Source organism: Hakea prostrata, chromosome 9, assembly GCF_041222555.1.
Source record: "Hakea prostrata isolate BN-2017 chromosome 9, UWA_Hpros_2, whole genome shotgun sequence".
NCBI classification, from domain to species: domain Eukaryota; kingdom Viridiplantae; phylum Streptophyta; class Magnoliopsida; order Proteales; family Proteaceae; genus Hakea; species Hakea prostrata.
The window spans coordinates 32,434,053-32,451,877 of NC_142608.1; the positions used below are offsets into that span (position 1 = coordinate 32,434,053).

At 41.2% G+C, this 17,825-nt stretch overlaps 1 protein-coding gene across 2 annotated transcripts; it reads right to left on the reverse strand.

Moving 5' to 3' along the window:
- Positions 1 to 10,909: 10,909 nt before the first annotated feature.
- LOC149005124 (protoporphyrinogen oxidase 2-like) lies at positions 10,910 to 16,856 on the reverse strand. Of its 2 annotated transcripts, none has more exons than XM_089169114.1 (4): positions 16,773 to 16,856; positions 16,581 to 16,691; positions 16,116 to 16,336; positions 10,910 to 12,726 (listed from the first exon to the last, which is right to left on the reverse strand). In XM_089169114.1, the coding sequence occupies exons 3-4, from the start codon at positions 16,287 to 16,289 to the stop codon at positions 12,505 to 12,507; spliced, it is 396 nt and encodes a 131-aa protein (XP_089025240.1). In that variant the 5' UTR covers positions 16,290 to 16,336; positions 16,581 to 16,691; positions 16,773 to 16,856; the 3' UTR covers positions 10,910 to 12,504. The 2 variants fall into 2 exon arrangements, with proteins under 2 accessions (XP_089025240.1, XP_089025241.1); XM_089169115.1 differs by having other exon boundaries at positions 16,116 to 16,339.
- Positions 16,857 to 17,825: the final 969 nt, after the last annotated feature.

A 17,825-nucleotide genomic window follows, 5' to 3' on the forward strand; every position in this document is an offset into this window, starting at 1 on the left:
ATCCTAGCCAACGGTACATGCCCTTATAACCACAAAGGGTGACAATATTAGGTATTTTTTCTACCGGCCCGATCAAATCTAAACTTCCTCGGTGAACCAACTGAATCTTATACCAAGCTATTGTGCTCTCTCGTAGTTCAGCGATGTTGAACAAGCTGCTACAAAAAGATTAAGTCAATTCCGTGGTACCAAGAGATTCTCGGTTTGGAGATGGAATATCATCTATACTTCAATATTGGGGGCTGGCCCCTTGTGAGCTTTCTAATCTTTGCGCTCCTCCCGACCATAATGTGGCTTCATCGAGTTCTCTAACTTTGGCTTTCTTTGTAGTGCTTCCAAGAATCAATCCGGATGATGTCAGGGCTAATGTGATCAAGGCGATCAGCTGCCGAAAAAGGTCGCCTAGTCCTATAACACAGGCTGGAAAAGCTGCCTCCCCCTCTTGAAGCCTACCACCAAAGGTATAAGAATATTGAGATCTGTAGGTGAAGGCTTGGGAAAAGGAAAGAAGCCGATCGAGGAAGAAGAAGTTGTCCCTCCTCTTGTCCAAACCAAAAGGAGACATGACCCGACCGATGACCTTGTCTCGAAAAGCGGTGGAAGAGTCAAGGATCAAGGAGATCTTTATTCCTCAATGGACTCGACAGCGTTGGATCGGGTCACACAAGAACCTAAGAAGGCTTCTGAATGGGTTGACTCGCTTGATGTCGGCCGACTATCAGGCCTTCAAATCTCTTAATGATGACGCTCTTGTTTGTATTTCTACCGGGTAACTAGTTCTCCAGGGCTAATGATTTATGGATCATAGCATCCTTCATAATTCTTTGACAATTATCTTCCTTCTTAGGACCACCGTGGGGGATTTTTACGAGCACATTGAGGCTTTGAATTGAGTGGGTCGCAGCAGTTCTCGACTTCAATACTATGACGAGCAGGCTAAAGCTTGCGAGTTCGGATGTTGCCCGATTGAAGAGGGAGGTCGTAGTGCTTGAGGAGGAGAATCCTAAAGTTACTCGTCTCAAGAAGGATCTTGATCTAGCTAATAGTCGAATTGGAGCCTTGACTCGAGAGTTGAAGAATCACGAAGGAATATCTGCTGATTACGGCAAAAGAGTCGATGTCTTGACCAAAGAAAAAGAAGATCTTTAGAGAATGGTCATCCCTCCAAGCCCGAACATATTCCCAGGATCTTTGAAAAGCTTGCGTTCGGAAATATCTAAATAGTGTTCCATTCAATGAGTTGATGGTCTCCTACAATACTCAAGCCTATAGAGAAGGGCAAAATGTCGTGTGGAAGGCCATTCTTTCGGTTGACCCTTCCCTTTGACACTACTCCCTTCCAGGCGGTTTGTCACTTAGAAATATTCGAGAAGCTTCAAGTGCCTTCTCCCGAGTGGGCTTTGGAAGATGATGACCCTTATCCGGCCGACCCAGATATTGATCTATATCTGGGTGATTCTCTAGCTCTTCCCGAAGATGAAGTCGTCGGTGAAAATCAGAACCCTAGGGAACAAACTTCAGTTGTGGATCCTTCAACCACCCTTGTTCATGAACCCGCACAAGGATGAATGTCTCTTTTTTTTGGTAAGGGTTGGCCCCCTATGGCCGCTTCTGATGTAATGGAAAGACCTTCTTAATTCCTTGTCTTTAGAATTTCGTTCTTGTAGTCATGATAGATTCATAGGATTTCCTTTTCGAGATATCCAGAATGTGAAAGCCTTACTCTTCGAGGACCCAGTCAGGTGTGGATTATGTTCCCTTTTGGAGCCCTGCGAATTTTGATTGAAACTGGCATTCGGTTAGGAAGTCTCATTCGGTGCTAACCGATGCTTCATTTTTGGAAGTCTCATCTGGTTTTAAACCGATGCTTCATTTGTTTGGAAGTCTCATTCGGTGCTAACCGATGCTTCATTTTTTGGAAGTCTCATCTGGTTTTAAACCGATGCTTCATTTGTTTGGAAGTCTCATTCGGTTTTAAACCGATGCTTCATTTTTCGGAAGTCTCATTCGGTTTTAAACCGATGCTTCTTTTTTCGGAAGTCTCATTCGATTTTAAACCGATGCTTCATTTTTTGGAAGTCTCATTCGGTGCAAAACTATGCTTCAACCTTCGGAAGTCTCATTCGGTGCAAACCGATGCTTCGTTTTTTGGAAGTCTCATTCGGTGCAAACCGATGCTTCATTTTTCAGAAGTCTCATTCAATGCAAATCAATGCTTCGCTCGAGGATCTCATTCGGTGTTACCTGAAGCCTCGCTTTTGAAAACTTAATAGTTTTCCTATTCTCATTAATCTGCCTTTATTTCATCAGATTTTTCGAGGATTGCATTCGGTTTCATCTTCTAAAGAAACTCAAACGTTCTTTAGCATTTATTTCTAGGTTCATTTTCCCAAGGAAATAAGACGTCCTTTCGCATTTATTGCTTTTGGGTGACGGTTCCTTTCTCGAGCTGCGTTTCTTCATAATAGGCATTTGAAATTCCACGTGGACGTACGTGACGGTTCTAATTTCATTGTGTCAAATCTGAAGAGTTGTTGATTTCTAGCCGTTGATCTTGGATTTAATGATCGGTATTTGAACCGTCACTCCTCCTTGGCCCTTGATTCGACTTAGTCATGCCTCTTTGCCTTTGATCTTGAGGTTATTTAATCCTCTTTGTTGGTCTTCAACTTCTCATTTTTCCCTTTTGTGAAATCAACATTGTTCGAAGTCCCTGAGCTCCTTACTCTCTTTGTTTCAATACTTTTGGTTGAGGATTTGTAGAAGATTTCTGAACAAGTAAGTTTCTTCTTTCTCTTGTTCCTTTATTATGATTTTTTGATTTCTTCCCTCTAAGAGACTCCAAGGCAGTGGTTCTATTACTTCTTTACCTGAGGTAGCAGGCTCTATCAGTTACTCGTGCACTTTGGGTTACCTGGTAGTAAGTGAAAGAATCACTGTTTTGGTGCCAAAATCTTTTTCTTTGACACAAAAGAATCTCTCAGCAGTGTCTTCAGGAGAAGACCAAAATTTTCATTTTGATTTTCCTCCTGGTCGCCTTGTAGACCCTAGGATCTTGGGTTTTGTCTTTTGAAGAGAATGTTTAGTCTTCTTTTTCAGTGCCTCCAAAGTATAATTCTGACGCCGTTGAGGCCAATGCTGCTAAGAAGGTTACTTCGGCTGAGAAAAAGATCATTCGGTCTAAAGAGGAAAGGATGATTCCTTCTTCCAAGGTTTAGATCCCGAAGGCATCAACTGCAGCCTCCTTAGCATCTTCGGCCAAGTCCCCCGGCTCCGAAGGGCCCTACGCGTCTCATTGCTACCTCGATGAAGAAGAATCGGGAGGTTTTCCAAGAGGCCGAGGGTGTTATTTCCAAGAGAAAGCGTCCTCGTCCCGACGATGAAGTGTATAGACCTTCCTGGACATTGAAAAGGTCTGACTTCATGACGGGAAACTTTGAGAAGGCGTTGGAATGGTGTACCTTCGCCCAGATGCCAACAGAAAGCAGAGCTTTCAACGCTATTCCCGATGAAGCCTTCGTGAACTCATTAGTAATGTGAGTCTTTGGATCTTGTCTTTTTATTTCTTCTTTCCTTCTGGAGCATCTCTAATTCCCAAAGAACTCTTATAATGTTGCAGGAGTTCTACTGATAATTTCCACAAACAAGTGGAGTTAGCCTTTTGGATTGGGAGATTGAACTCTGATCTTTCCAAGCTTTGGAAGGAAGCCAAAGCAAAAGATGCTAAGATTGATCGTCTTCGGGACAGGCTCTGGGAAGTGGCCAGAGTGAAGAATACCGAGATGAACGGCTTTCCTCAACCCTGGATGTTCCTAAAGGGAGCATCCGTGGTTTAGATCGGGAAATTGGGAGGCTTTTGGGGGAACTGAAGGAATCCAAAGCAAAGATCACCGAACTCCAAAGTTAGGCAGTTCCTTCTAAACCCAAACATGTTCCTGTCGAAGCTCGGAGAGCTTGCATCTTCAAATACTTGAACAATAAGCTTTTTTACGATATGTTGAATATCTATAATATGCAGGCTTACCGAGATGGCCAAAACAAGGTTTGGAAGTTGATTTTGAAGAGAAATCCGGATTTTGATACGGCTCCTTACCAAAAACATTGTCATCTTGAAGTGTTTGAAAAGCTGAAACTCCCCTTTCCCGATTAGGCCAAAGACTTGGTGGACCAGCCTGTTCCTGATCCGGACATAAAGCTCTATCTTGATGATTCTCCTCCTCTATCCCTGACCGTGGAAGTGATTTATGAAGAGCTTGGCCCGAACATCAATCTTGCTAAGGATCGGGCTTCCTCCTCGGTTGAAAAGGTTAAGGAGGACAAAGCCTAGAGTTCGTCGTTTTTCACGTTCTTCATTCTTCTTACCTTTAGTTGGGGGAAGCTTACGTAACTCTTTGCAGTCCTTCACCAGGGAAAAGCTAGACGAAGGGTATGGAATTGTGTCATTCCTCCCAACCTTTTGTAGGTGGGAGCTTACGGAACTCTTCACAATCACCGAGGGTGAAAGAGATCTTACTTTGGTAGTTCTTCCCGTTCTTCATTCTTATTACCTCTGGAAAGTGGTAGCTTATGGAACTCTTTGCAATCACTGCTGATGATACTTAGAATTTACCGTTTTGACAGAACAAAGAAACTGGTCTTGACAACTGTTGCTTCATATGTATCCTTCAAAAGGAGTACTTTTAATTTTGTAAAGGTTGACCCCTTCTGGTCGTTAAAGAAATAAAGAAGTATCCTTTAATTCTTCATATGTATTCTAACCGAAGCTTTATACCAATAAAATTCCTTAGAACTTTTCCTTTAGTTGGTCGGAACCGAAGTTGTGAAAAATCTTATTCGGCCATAACCGAAGCCTCCACTTAGAGATTCCTAAGAATTCTTCTAAGCTTTCAGAGGTCCCACTCGGGTTTTAAACCAATGCCTCTACTTAGCGATTCCTGAGAATTCTTCTAAGCTTTCGAAGGTCCCACTCGGGTTTTAAACCGATGCCTCTACTTAGAGATTCTTGAGAATTCTTATAAGCTTTTGGAGGTCTCACTCGGGTTTTAAACCGATGCCTCTACTTAGAGATTCCTTAGAATTATTTTAAGCTTTAGGAGGTCCCACTCGGGTTTTAAACCGATGCCTCTACTTAGAGATTCCTGAGAATTCTTCTAAGCTTTCGGAGGTCTTATTTAGGCATTGCCCTGTAATCAACATACTTAAGAATTTCCTAAAAAAATTTTTAAGCTTTCGAAGGTCTCATTCGGGTTTTAAACCAAAGTCTTTTGATTTAACACAAACATCGTTCATATACTGATATATTGCCCCCAATTAAAGGATTTGGTGTTTGAAATTGGAAATTGCATTGAATAATCATAATGTTCTACATTAGAATAAAAAATTTTAAATCCCTACAAATAGTATTTCTTCAAATGCCTTGCATTCCACGATCAATTGAGCTCGTGTTCAGTAGCTATATGCTTTAACTTGTATGCTCCCGAACTGACCGGCTTCACTATCATATATGGGCCTTCCCATGAGGGATCTAGCTTCTTTTGGTGTCGTGGGTCTGAAGCCAAAGTGTTCCTCAGAACCAGATCTCCCGATCGATATTGTCGATGCTTTACTCGAGAGTTATAATGTGATGCTATCCTCCGTTGGTAGTGTTGAGTTCGGGCAACAGCTCTTGTCTGAACTTCATCCAACAATTCGAGGCTGTCTAGCAATCCCTGTTTGAAGGGAGTTTCTCTAGTGGGGGTTCGAATCATGGTTCGGTACGCCCAAAGAACGTTTGGTAACTCTTCGACCCACAAAGCTTTGTCAGACTCGAGTCTTTTCTTCATTCCTTCTAGCAACGTTCGATTCGTGACTTCTACTTGGCCATTGCTCTGAGGATATGCCACAGGCGACATTCGGTGTAGTGCTGCAGAATTGTTCGAATTGCGGATTGTCAAACTATGTCCTGTGATTGGTAACAATGATTTTTGGGATCTCGAATTGATGGATGATAGACTCCAATACGAACTTCTCCACCTTCTTTTTAGTAATTGCCGCTAGAGGGTTTGCTTCTACCGACTTGGTGAAATAGTCGATTGCTACAATGAGATATTCCCGACCACCAGATGCTTTGGTGAATTTACCCATAATATCAACTCCCCACATCGCAAAAGGAATGGGATCAAGAATTGAAGTCAGGGTTTTTGCAAGCCTCTTTGATACTGTAGCATGAATTTGACAATTGGTGCAACGACGAACATATTGCATTGCGGCTTCTTGAATTTTTGGCCAATATAGCCCGAGCTTGAGGATTTTGTGAGCCAAGGCCCGACCGCCCATATGAACCCCACAAATCCCCTCGTGAACCTCTGCCAAAGCGATTCTTGATCATTCGGGCCCCAAACATCTAAGGAGTGGCCCAGCATAAGATCTTCGGTATAATCTTCCATTTTGCATGGTGAATCTTGAAGCTCGTACTCGAACCATCTTGGCCTATTTTGCATCTTCTGGCAACTTGTCGTCTCAAATGTACTCCACAATCGGGTCCATCCAACAACGCTCGGTTTCAATATATGATAGCTCCTTTTCCTGATTGCTCGGGAATTCCACCTCTTCTATATAGACTGAAGGCTCGAGCATCTTTTATTCGGCGTTAGCCAATCTTGAGAGTTCATCTGCCATCGTATTCTCCTTCCTCGGGATCTAACATACTTTCAGATCTTTGAATTCCTTTCGTAATGCTCGCACGATTTCCTGATATTTCTGCAGTCGGGGTACCTTGATGCGTATTCTTCTTGCACTTGATTGACAATAAGCTGTGAGACACTAAAGATAATTACATCATCTATTGCCAGGGCCTTAGCCAAATGGAGTCCAGCTATCAAAGCCTCATATTTTGCTTCGTTGTTGCTTGAAAGGCAAACCTTAAAGCATAACAAATGATAAAACCTACTAGACTCTTGAGTAGGACTCCTGCTCTAGCTCCATGCTTATTGCTTGAACTGTCTACGTAAGCCTCTCACATGTTTGGGATACTCAGTTCAGTTTCTTCCTCCACGGGAGTTCTAGTTTCCACGACAAAATCCGCTAGTGCTTGGGCTTTAATTGTTGTGCGAGGTTTGAAATTTACTTGAAATTCCCCAAGCTCAACTGACCATGCCATCATTCTTCCAGATAGATCAGGCTTATAGAGAACTTTTTTCAAAGGGAAAGTAGTTAACACCTCTATTGGATGTGCCTGGAAGTATGGCCTTAATTTCCTTGCTGCCATCATGAGTGCCAATACCTGCTTCTCGATTTGTGAGTATTGCGTTTCTGCATCAAGGAGTACATGGCTAATGTAGTAGATTGGCCATTGCTTCCTTTTCTTCTCCCAAACGAGAACTGCACTCACGGCCGAGTGAGATGTGGCCAAGTAGACTTGCAAAGTTTCACCGTTCTCCGGTCGAGACAAGAGAGGTGGTCTGCTGAGTGTTTCCTTCAAGTTTTTGAACACCTTTTGGCATTCGTCAGTCCATCGTGTTTCCTTACTCCCCCTCAAATCCTTCAAAGCTTTGAAGAAAGAAAGACACTTCTCCCCCGACTGTGATATAAAGCGATTCAATGCCACCACTCTCCCTATTAGACATTGCACATCCTAAACGGTTTTCAGAGGTTCGATGTTGATCAAAGCTTGTATCTTGGATGGATTAGCCTCTATACCCCTTTGAGATACCATAAACCCCAAGAATTTTCCCGAGGATACGCCGAACGCACACTTCTTTGGGTTCAGTTGCATTTGGTATTTAAAATCCCTCTGCTAGATAGCAATATGTCACGAAAGTGCCACACTCTTCACTAACATATCATCCACATAAGCCTCCATGTTCTTCCTGATCAGATCCTTGAAGATCTTGTTTATTGCTCTCTGATAAGTAGCTCCCACATTCTTCAGATCGAACGGCATGACTTTGTAGTAAAAACTTTCACGATTGGTCATGAAAGACGTGAACTTTTCATCTTCTTGACTCATTAGGATCTGGTTATACCCCGAATAGGCATCCATTAAACTCAGGGTTTCATATCCTGCTGTGACATCTATTAAGAGATCTATTCGGGGTAAGGGATAGCAGTCCTTCACGCAAGACTTGTTGAGGTCTGTGTAATCAGTACACATCCTCCATTTCCCATTTGCCTTCTTGACCATTACCATATTGTCCAACCAAGTCGGGCATTCACTAGGCTCAATGAACCCTGAATTCTTCAACTTCTCAACTTCTCCTTTGATAGCTTTGTGCTTCTCCATTGAGAAGTTCCTTCTCCTTTGGACCACAAGTTTTGCCTTTGGGTCTATCCAAAGCTTGTGTTCCGCCACTTTTCGATCTATTCCTGGCATGTCTTCAGCAGACCATGTGAATACATCTTTATTTTCCTGAAGGAAATTCTTTAGTTTTGACTTGAATTCCTCCAGTTGTTCGGATCCAATATGAGTTGTTCTTTTTTCATCATCGGGATCCAGTTGGATTCGTTCCAACTTCTCCATCGGCTCAGGCCTTTGCATTTCATCTTCGTCCTGATCGTCACGTATTTCAATCGGTAATGCCTTGACCTTCTTTGGTCCATCCTTGTCCTTTAGATACGCCACATAGCATTGTCGGGAGATTCTTTGATCGGAAGATACTTGACCAATTCCCTTATCAGTTGGGAATTTGATCCTCATATGCTTCGTTGAAACAACAACACCTAGCTTTGTTAAGGATGGCCTGCCGAGAATGACATTATATGCCGAAAGCTCCCGAACCACCAGGAAATTCACCAGAATCGTAGTTTCCTTGGGGAGATTTCCGACCAAAAGGTCCAGTTGAACTGATCCTTCGGCTATGGGTGACGAACCAGCAAACCCATACAAATGTGTAGACGACAGCTTCATTAAGTCCTTCTCAACTTTCAATAACTGATAAGCTTCGTAGGACAAAAGATCTACCGAAGATCGTGTATTGACCAGTACTCTATACACCTCCTAGCGCCCGATCTCCACCTTGATTACTATGGCATCATCATGAGGTGTACATACACCTCTTTCGTCTTCATCATCAAAGGTAATCGAACTTTCACCATTTGGCCTCTTCCATTTTTGCGTCTCTCCAGTCCCAACGAACTTGGATTTGGCCTTCAGCTTTCGAAGGGACTTCGGTTCAGGTCCTCCAAATATAGTTAGGATAGGGGATTGGCTAGCATCAATCACCTCCTTTCCCTTCTTTGATTTGGGAACCTTGACTCGTCGATCTCGGCTTCCCAAATGTTCCCTTTTCTCAACAGCTATTCTTGGCTCAGTTTGTCGCCCTTTGATAAAACTGGAGAGATGCCCCTGAGATATCAATCTCTCAAATATCAGCCTTCAGGTGTCTACACTCATTGGTGTAATGCCCGTAATCTTTATGAAAATGACAATACTTCTCCATGTTACACTCTCCTGGCTTAGATATGACCTTTGGTGGCCATTTCAAAATATATTGATTTTTTATGGTATTCAAAATTTCCAACCGAGGAGTATTCAATGGTGTGTACTTACTTTGGTCGAGGGAACGCTGCCTCCATGCCGAACGGGGTTTCCTCACCCGATCATGATTGGGCTGCTTTGGGTTCTGTTTTCTTTCAGGAGCCTTCTGTTCTTTGTTAGAGGTCTTTGTTTCCCCTTGGCACGCATCCAGAATTTTGTTCACCTCTGCTTGCTTTTGACATCTTTGCACCAACTCGGCGTAGGTAGTTGGCATGTCCTGAAGTAATAACTCCAGAAGCCTCTGGTTTGTAAGTCCAAAGGAACAAAGCAGTTTCAGCCACACTGCTCATCCAAATTCTCGATCTCCATAGTGACCTTGTTGAATCTCTTCAGGTATTCCCGAATTGATTCGTTCTTCCCTTGCTTAATAGTGAATAGAGTTTCTCCGTCTTCTTGTTTGAATTCCACTCTAGAAGCGACCGATAAATTTTCGTGCCAATTCCTCAAAATCGACAATTCTTCCCGAAGGAAGATTCAAAAACCACTTCTGTGCTGCCCTAGTCAAGGAGGAACCGAACACTCTACAAATGATTTCATCAGAGTTACCAGCTAATGCCATAGTCTGCTGGTAGTAGCTAATATGGGCAATGGGATCTCCTGAATCGTCGAACGAGGAGAAAGTTGGGAGCCGGATATTGTAAGGAAACTCAAATCCAGTTATAGCTTCAACGAATGGGGTCTTTTTGATGACCGAATAAATGTCATCAGTCATCCTTCCTCGGGAATGTTGTCCCCACCTCTGATTGATATCAGCAAGCTCTTGACCAATGTGCATCGAACGTCCACCACCGATCCGAATGCTTTCTTGACCCGAACGTTTGGAGGTTGGCGAGTGAGTGCGTACTCCTTTGTCCAATCTCGTTAATGTTTGGGTTCGGCTCGTTTGAGGTTGTTCATGCCGATCATCCCTTTTGGGTAAATCCCCAGTTCTCAATTCTCTGTTTCGCCCTCGGGAATCCCCCTGCAAGTTTTGGCCATAATTTTGGCCTTCAGCTGGTTGCCCATCTCCTTGTGGGAATGCCCTCGCGGTGGCCGTATAAGCATCTCTGCCTCTCCCACAAGCCTTCTAGCCTCCTGTTGGTCAAGAGCCTGGGGAGCCACCACCTACCTGACCAATGTACGAAGCGTCTGGTTCATCTCCATAAACTAGAGCTGCATTTGATCCAATTGTTGTTGGAGAGGATTTGGGGGGTTCAAGCGTTCGTTACGCCCCAATCCTCCATCTTCACCCACTTCACGAGCACGACTTCCTTCAGGGATATCTTTTGGATCGTTCCCTTCTAGGAGTCGAGTGCTAGGCTCTTGTTGAGCCGCCGCAACCGTCGCGTCGCCGACTCCGGTAACCATGACTTTCTCAAGCATTTCCCACGATGGCGCCAAATGATGCGTCCAAAATCTGCTCAGCCCTTAGATCATTGATGAATGACTTGCAAAACAATCGTCAGATGTGGCCCAGCCGTGGGGGTTGGGAGGCCACCTCCGAAGGCTAAGTCCGTTGATGAACTGATCATAAAGGCTTTGGCTAGTTGCAAAGCAAAAGTTTTAATACGATTCAGTTACCTTCTTTGTACGTAGGTTATGACTTATATAGTTTTTACCTTCTGATCTTGTCTGTTGAACTCGTTCGAGCCTTCTTCTGGTAGCCATCGGATCTTTACGGTTAGACCTAATCGTGGGGTGATGGACAACTTCCTTTAATCACACGATCCTTTGTTGCGGGTGCGGCAGTTACCCCAATTTGCACGATTGTCTGCTTCCGAAGCGCTAATAACCGCCTCTTGGTGGGTTATCCATCCCGAGATTCCTGGGTGTGTGCTTGCCTTCTGAACGTGCAAGGTTTCTTCCTTAGCATCCTACCCTTAAATCCGGTTCATTCGAACCTAAAACGGTCAAATCTTTCCTGACCGAGGTCAAGGGTTGAACCGAGGGTGAACCCGGTTTCTTCATATTTTTCCCGTATCAGAGGCACTCTTTAATTAACGGAAAAATCTGCTAAATTTGGCTTGTCCGATGATACCTCCCTTCAATCTTGGACATTCAAGTCGATGTTCATATTCTCAAGCTTCACACACTCTAGATTGAGACTACTTCAAATTGCACAAATCCCACAAAACCGTGATCGACCATTCTTTTGTATCCAGTAATAAATCATCAATACTGTCGGAATATGATGTTGGATCAAGAAGCAAGAACCACACTGTTGAGAGGTGAGAGCTACCTAGGAAAAGGAGGGAAGAGAGAGCAAAAGGTTACAGGGTGCCGGGACACGACGTGGCTTTGCTAAAACAGATAAACAGCAAGGAGCCACCTTGTGGTCGTGGGGTGGCTGTCAATAGAACCCGCCCAAACTCACCCTGAACCAAATTTTCATCTGAAGGGCTTGGTTTTGGTTACAAATAAATTGGCCCTGATATAGGTTGCATGGATTTTGGTTTAGGCCATAGGCCAGCCAGGGCCGACCCTTCCCGATCTTAGTTTAATTACTCAACTTCTCGATGTATGAGGGTATCATGTGTAACGTATTGTTCATCTAATATGATGCTTCTCTTTTCTCTTTTTCCTGATGTTATGTTCTCATAGGCATTCACTTTTTTGGAATTTACAATTTGTATGTGTAGTCCAGATTCTCTCCACCCGGGCAGTCCGTCCTCCCATCCCCCATCTCACAAATGGCTTGCACACGGTGCACAGATACACATGGTGCATAGATAGGCCTATGTCAACCCAACAATGAGGGTGGAAGGATGGGGGGATGGCTTGTCTAGATGGAGAAAAACTGATTTCTTGTATGTGAATTATTTTCAGTGTAATTAACAGGAAAAGGAAAAAGTATTTTCGACATAACAAGACCCATAGCTATTGTTGTATCAAAAAAAAAAAAAAAAAAAGACCCATAGCTATTGAAGCTATAAACGAAAAGGAGATAAAAAGCTAGCTCAAGTTGGACCAATTAGAATTAAGTTAGAATTAAGTCAAGTTAGAAGAAGAACTTACTCGAGAACATCAGTCTTGAACTTAAATATTTCCTGAAGCATTTTCCAGAAGAAAGGACTGAATGCATTAGATTTCTGCGCAAACAAGCTAGATAACCCATTTCGGCTTCCCCATTCGCAACCTTGACCCTTGTCTAAGCTCACTGCGAATGACATATCCGAAACCTCCATCTCCACTCCAAGACTCTCGAAGAACTCCATCATATTTGGATACGTTACCTATCCATCAAACCCAAGCAATTCCCCATTTTAGAAATTCCAAGTAACAAATTTCTACTTTCCAATTATTTTCGTTTTCTTCATTTTCACTTTGGGGCCCATTCTTTTTAACATTTACTTAAATTTGGTTCTGTCAGTAACATTTTTCTCTATTGGTGAAAAAAATCTGTTGGGCTCTATGATAATAGACAATTTTATTCTCAATTGGTTGACTAGTGGTGTATAATCGGATTCTCAATAACCAAGATAATATAACTACAATGATCTTTAAGAATAGTTGATAGGTGTTTATTAAAATGCCTGTAATTTTATTCTTAAAGAAATCAAGCTAGTGAAAAAATCAAGGGCTCCATAAAAACACAAGTCACCTAGCCGATCATGTCAAACAAATCAAGGGCTCCATAAAGGCCCATCACAGGGAACTGAGGAATCCATGACAAAATCTAGGGGACCAACTCTTACAAGCATTTGATGCGTTGAGATGTCAAGGCCCATTTAACATGTTGGTGGCTTAGGCCTGAGTTTGAACACAATAGGTTGATATGTATCGTATCCAATTTGTTTGACTTCAAGGGTTAACCTTTTCTTTGTTTTTGGTAAAGAAGCGTTACCCTTTAAATGCAAGTACACAGTTCAAAAAGATTCAGGCTCAAATAAAGGTCATTTTATATTCTAAAATCATTTTTATTTGTTACAAAATGGGGTCAAAAGACGAAAAAAACAAAACCAAATCAAACAAAAGTACAATTCTTGAAAAAATCCTTTCTAAGGATGTCTGTCATTTCTTGTGGGGGATCATTGAAAAAGACCAGATCAACTCTTCCAATTAGCCGTCTCTTAGACAACTAATCAGCAGCCTTGTTATTTTGATATGGAAAATAAAAGCTTCCAAGTAGAATAGAAAATTGTTCAAATTGTTTGAAAAATAATAAAAAAAATTATTATTACTATCCAATTTTTTTTTTCTTCGATTTGAGAATAAAGGGCATAAGTCGGCTTATTCAAGCCATAATTAATCCTCTAAGCATGAGCTTATAATGTGGAACAAAAAGAGGAGAATAGAGAAATGGGATTCGAAGAGTTCTGTAGCACTAGGCTTTGTTCTTATTGATAAGTTTTTTAATTAATTATTATTTATGGTAGACATTATAAGATAATTTTAATAGTGAGAAAATCATATATATATTTTTTAATATTTTTGTCAAATAATTGGTCTTCTAGCAACATCTTGTCAATTGAATTAAGTTTTACGGTCAATGGTGGATTAGTAGAGCGGTTAAAAGCCCAACCTCCCACAGGGAGGTCCTCGGTTTGCACCCATATTAATAATATTCCCCCCACCCTTATATATAAACTCTTTGGATTCAAAAAAAAAAGTTTTACGTAGTTGTTTATTTGAGGTCAAAGATTCTTTCTATTTTCTTAAGGTTTCTTTAAGACCTTGTCACTTTATATTCAAATGAATCAGAACTTACTTTTAAATTATAATTCTAAAGTTTTATAGATAGTGGATGTCATAATCCAGATGTCTCAGAATTTTTTTTTCTTTATTATTATTATCTTTTGAATGTCCTAGTTCAAGTAATCTATTTTTCCAAACAACCTTTTATTGATTGTACCCAAAATTGATATTAAATTTCCTATAATAATTTTCTCTCGCTAAGGTTTCTGGTTTTGATTGAAAAACATCAATGATTTTTCATATAAAAAAGGATGAATTTTCGTACCTGTGTGATATACATTGGTACATATAGCTAAAGTGGAAACATTCAACTATATATGGATTGCTCTATATCAATAATGAATTGTACCTCTTGGGGAAGAGGTCATAAATTCAACTCTCCAAGTGATATATGTAAGAGTCTGAATCATTACCCTAAAGCATAAAATGTTATCCTTACACATCTCAGCCACAAAATCAAGTGGGGTCCACAGAAAAAGAAAAAAAATCAAGAGGGAACGGGATCCACACCAATACCTAGTGGCCCCTCCCTATTTTGTGGTCTGGAAGCATACCTAGTGGCCCCTCCCTATTTTGTGGTCCGGAAGCATACCTAGTGGCCCCTCCCTATTTTGTGGTCCAGAAGCTTACCTAGTGGTTCGACCCTTCATATTTTGTGGTCCGGAAGCATACCTAGTGGCCCCTCCCTATTTTGTGGTCCGGAAGCTTACCTAGTGGTTCGACCCTCCATATTTTGTGGTCTGAGAGCACATCTCCGTCAGAATCACATATTCAAACTCTATATGTAATAGTAGGGGTGTCAAAACCTAATATGAACCATTAAAACCGGACTGAACCGGCCCGCTATAACCCGAACCAGGTCAAACCGAAGCTTAATGGGCTATGTTTGGGCTGAACAACCTCAGCCCACAATGGTTTGGGTTGGGCCGGGCCAGCCCGTGTGTATGCCCGTTAGCTTGAACCGTTTGGCCCAAAACCAACCCGAACCAACCCGTTAAACCTGTTATAAAAAAATAAAATAAATTAAATTTAAATGTAAAAGACAATAAAACCCCCAAGTATCCATTGTTTTCCTTAATTGTTTTGCTTTGGAATATGCAAACATCAAGCTTGTCAAAGCTTTCGCCATTTGGAAGATGGGCTTAGTAAATATTTAGCAAGTGTATTATCATTTAAAAATCTTTTAATGCTTTACTTTGATCCATTTTTACAAGTGTAAAAAAGGGGGACGAAAATAAGCAAATACAACCCACTAAAATTCATGAAGATGTCAGCTTTCTTTTGTATATTAGTTCTTTAAGTTTTATTTCTTTATAGAAAAAAAGTTAACACAAAAGACTTGGAGATAACTTAATGCTTTTATGTGTTGACATACTCTTGATAAATTTCACATATCAACAAGGTACTCAAAACATACTGCTAATAAAACCAAACCCAAACCGTTAGTAAACCCAATTCTAAACCGTTAGCCCAAACAGTTAGTGAGCCCGAACCCAAACCAGACACCGGCTTGAAACCGTTATTTTCTTAATGAGCTATGTTTGGGTTGAGTATTTTTCAGCCCGAAACCCTTAGGCCCGATCGAAACAGGCCCAACCGAACCGTTTACACTCCTATGTAATAGTCCCCACTTATTAATATAAAGTTACTAATTAAAGAAGAAAAAATGAAAAGTATTATGCTGTTTCAGATTCGAATATTACCATTCAATTTTATTTGCTCAAAATTAAACAATTTTACCATTCCAATTATATTATATTTGGCTAAATTTCCGAGTTGACGTTTGACAGCGGTGGTCAGCGAACATTATCCTTTTGCGACTTTGGATGCAACGTGAGCAATTCGAAACCATGCAATGAAACCATGCAATGAAACAAAACCTAAAAGCGCAAGACCGAGAGAGGACTGAAGGAGAAGAAGAACTTACGCGGTTGAAGGCCATGAAGCTGAGATCCAAATCGACGCCGTCGACGGTGACGGTTCTGGCATGGCCTCCCAAGTAATCCTCCTTCTCATACAACACCACCTTCACTCCTGCTTTCGCAAGTTCGTACGCAGAGATCAGTCCACTAATCCCTGCTCCGATCACTGCCACTCTCATCTTCACTTAATTGGTTAGCTTCAGTCTAAAGCAGAATATCTTCTTTCCTGCTTCATTAAATCCATAATCTCGAAATCAGCACCAGAGATTCAGAGATTTCAGACAGAAGCAACTTTAACAGAAAAGAAAAACAGAAATGCGCTCAATCGAGAACTTCGCATTCCGAATTAAAATTGACAAAATTATAGAAGACGTTCTTGCTCTTACACAAGCCTAAAAACTAAAAATCGATGGTAAGACTATCACATTTATCAATAGAGAACAGCAAGCACTTGGGAGAATGGAGAATACCTAAACTCAAGAGCAGTTTGCAACAGATCTGAATCTCTTTAACACCACTACAACTTTCAAAATCCAATTAGCAGCCGAGGATAACGAATGGTGCCACTCCAATTCAGATTCCTACATTACCGATTGGTCGATTCTCAACAATCACATAAAGAAAGAGCAGAAGAACAGAGACATCAGAGAAGACAGGACTACCTTTTTCTCGAGCTTTGCAATGAAACCTTTCGTTTTCTGCTGTAATTTGATTTGATATTTATATGGTTAGGAGTAAGAACTGTTCTCTAACGATATGGGGTTTTATAACTTTCCATTTAGGGTTTTTATATTAAGATTCTGTCTTTATTTTATTTTTTTGGTACGAAGATTCTGTCTTAATTTTATTTTTTTTGGTACCAAGATTCTGTCTTTAGAAAAATATTAAAGAGCAAGTTGTGTGATAAATAATGAGAGAGTGGGCAAGTGGGCAAGTGGGCAAGTGAGCAGTTGGCTCATGAAAATTTTATTGAAATACGATCGTTTGTTCGTCTAGTGGCTGAAAGGATAGGAAGAACAAGACTTGTAGACCAATTGAATCCACATATGTGCATGATAACAATGTCATAAGCCCTTTTATATTCTCTTTTTTCTTGATATTTGGTCTTTGATGAATTATAATCCTTTCTGTTTCACTTCAGTAATCGTTTACAATTTAAATTTCTTGCAAGCAAAGCATTGACAGATTCGCTTAATAAAAAACATACACAACTTGAAATTATTATTACAAGAACTAATTATGGAGACTGAACTAAAATATAACCAAGTTGTAGATGTGTGTGATGTATCCCAACATCACATCAAATGGTTGAGATCCATTTGTAAATCACATCAAAGAGTTAATTGATGTGACTGATAAATGGATTTCAACCATTTGATGTGCTGTTAGGACACATGGCACACATCAACAAGGAAATGGATGGTCCATTGCTGAGGCATCCAAAATCTGCTTAGCCCTTAGATACCCTGAAATTGACCTGCAAAAACAAGCGTCAGATGTGGCCCGACCGCTAGGATCGAGAGTCCACCTCCGAAGGCTAAGTCAGTTGATGAACTTAATCACAAACGACTCTGCTAGAGCACAGAGCTAAGGAATGAATAACGAGACAATCTGTGTATCCGTCCTTTACCTTGTGAGTAGGTGATGTGTTATATAGAGTGTACATTCGAATCTTCTTCGTTGGATGTATTTGAGCCTTCTTCGGATAGTCGTTG

Coding starts and splice junctions, on each gene's coding strand:
- LOC149005124 (XM_089169114.1), bottom strand. CDS start 16,289: ATGAGAGTGGCAGTGATCGGAGCAGGGATTAGTGGACTGATCTCTGCG. Junction 12,727..16,115: donor GCTTCATGGCCTTCAACCGC/GTAAGTTCTTCT, acceptor TTTGATGGATAG/GTAACGTATCCAAATATGAT.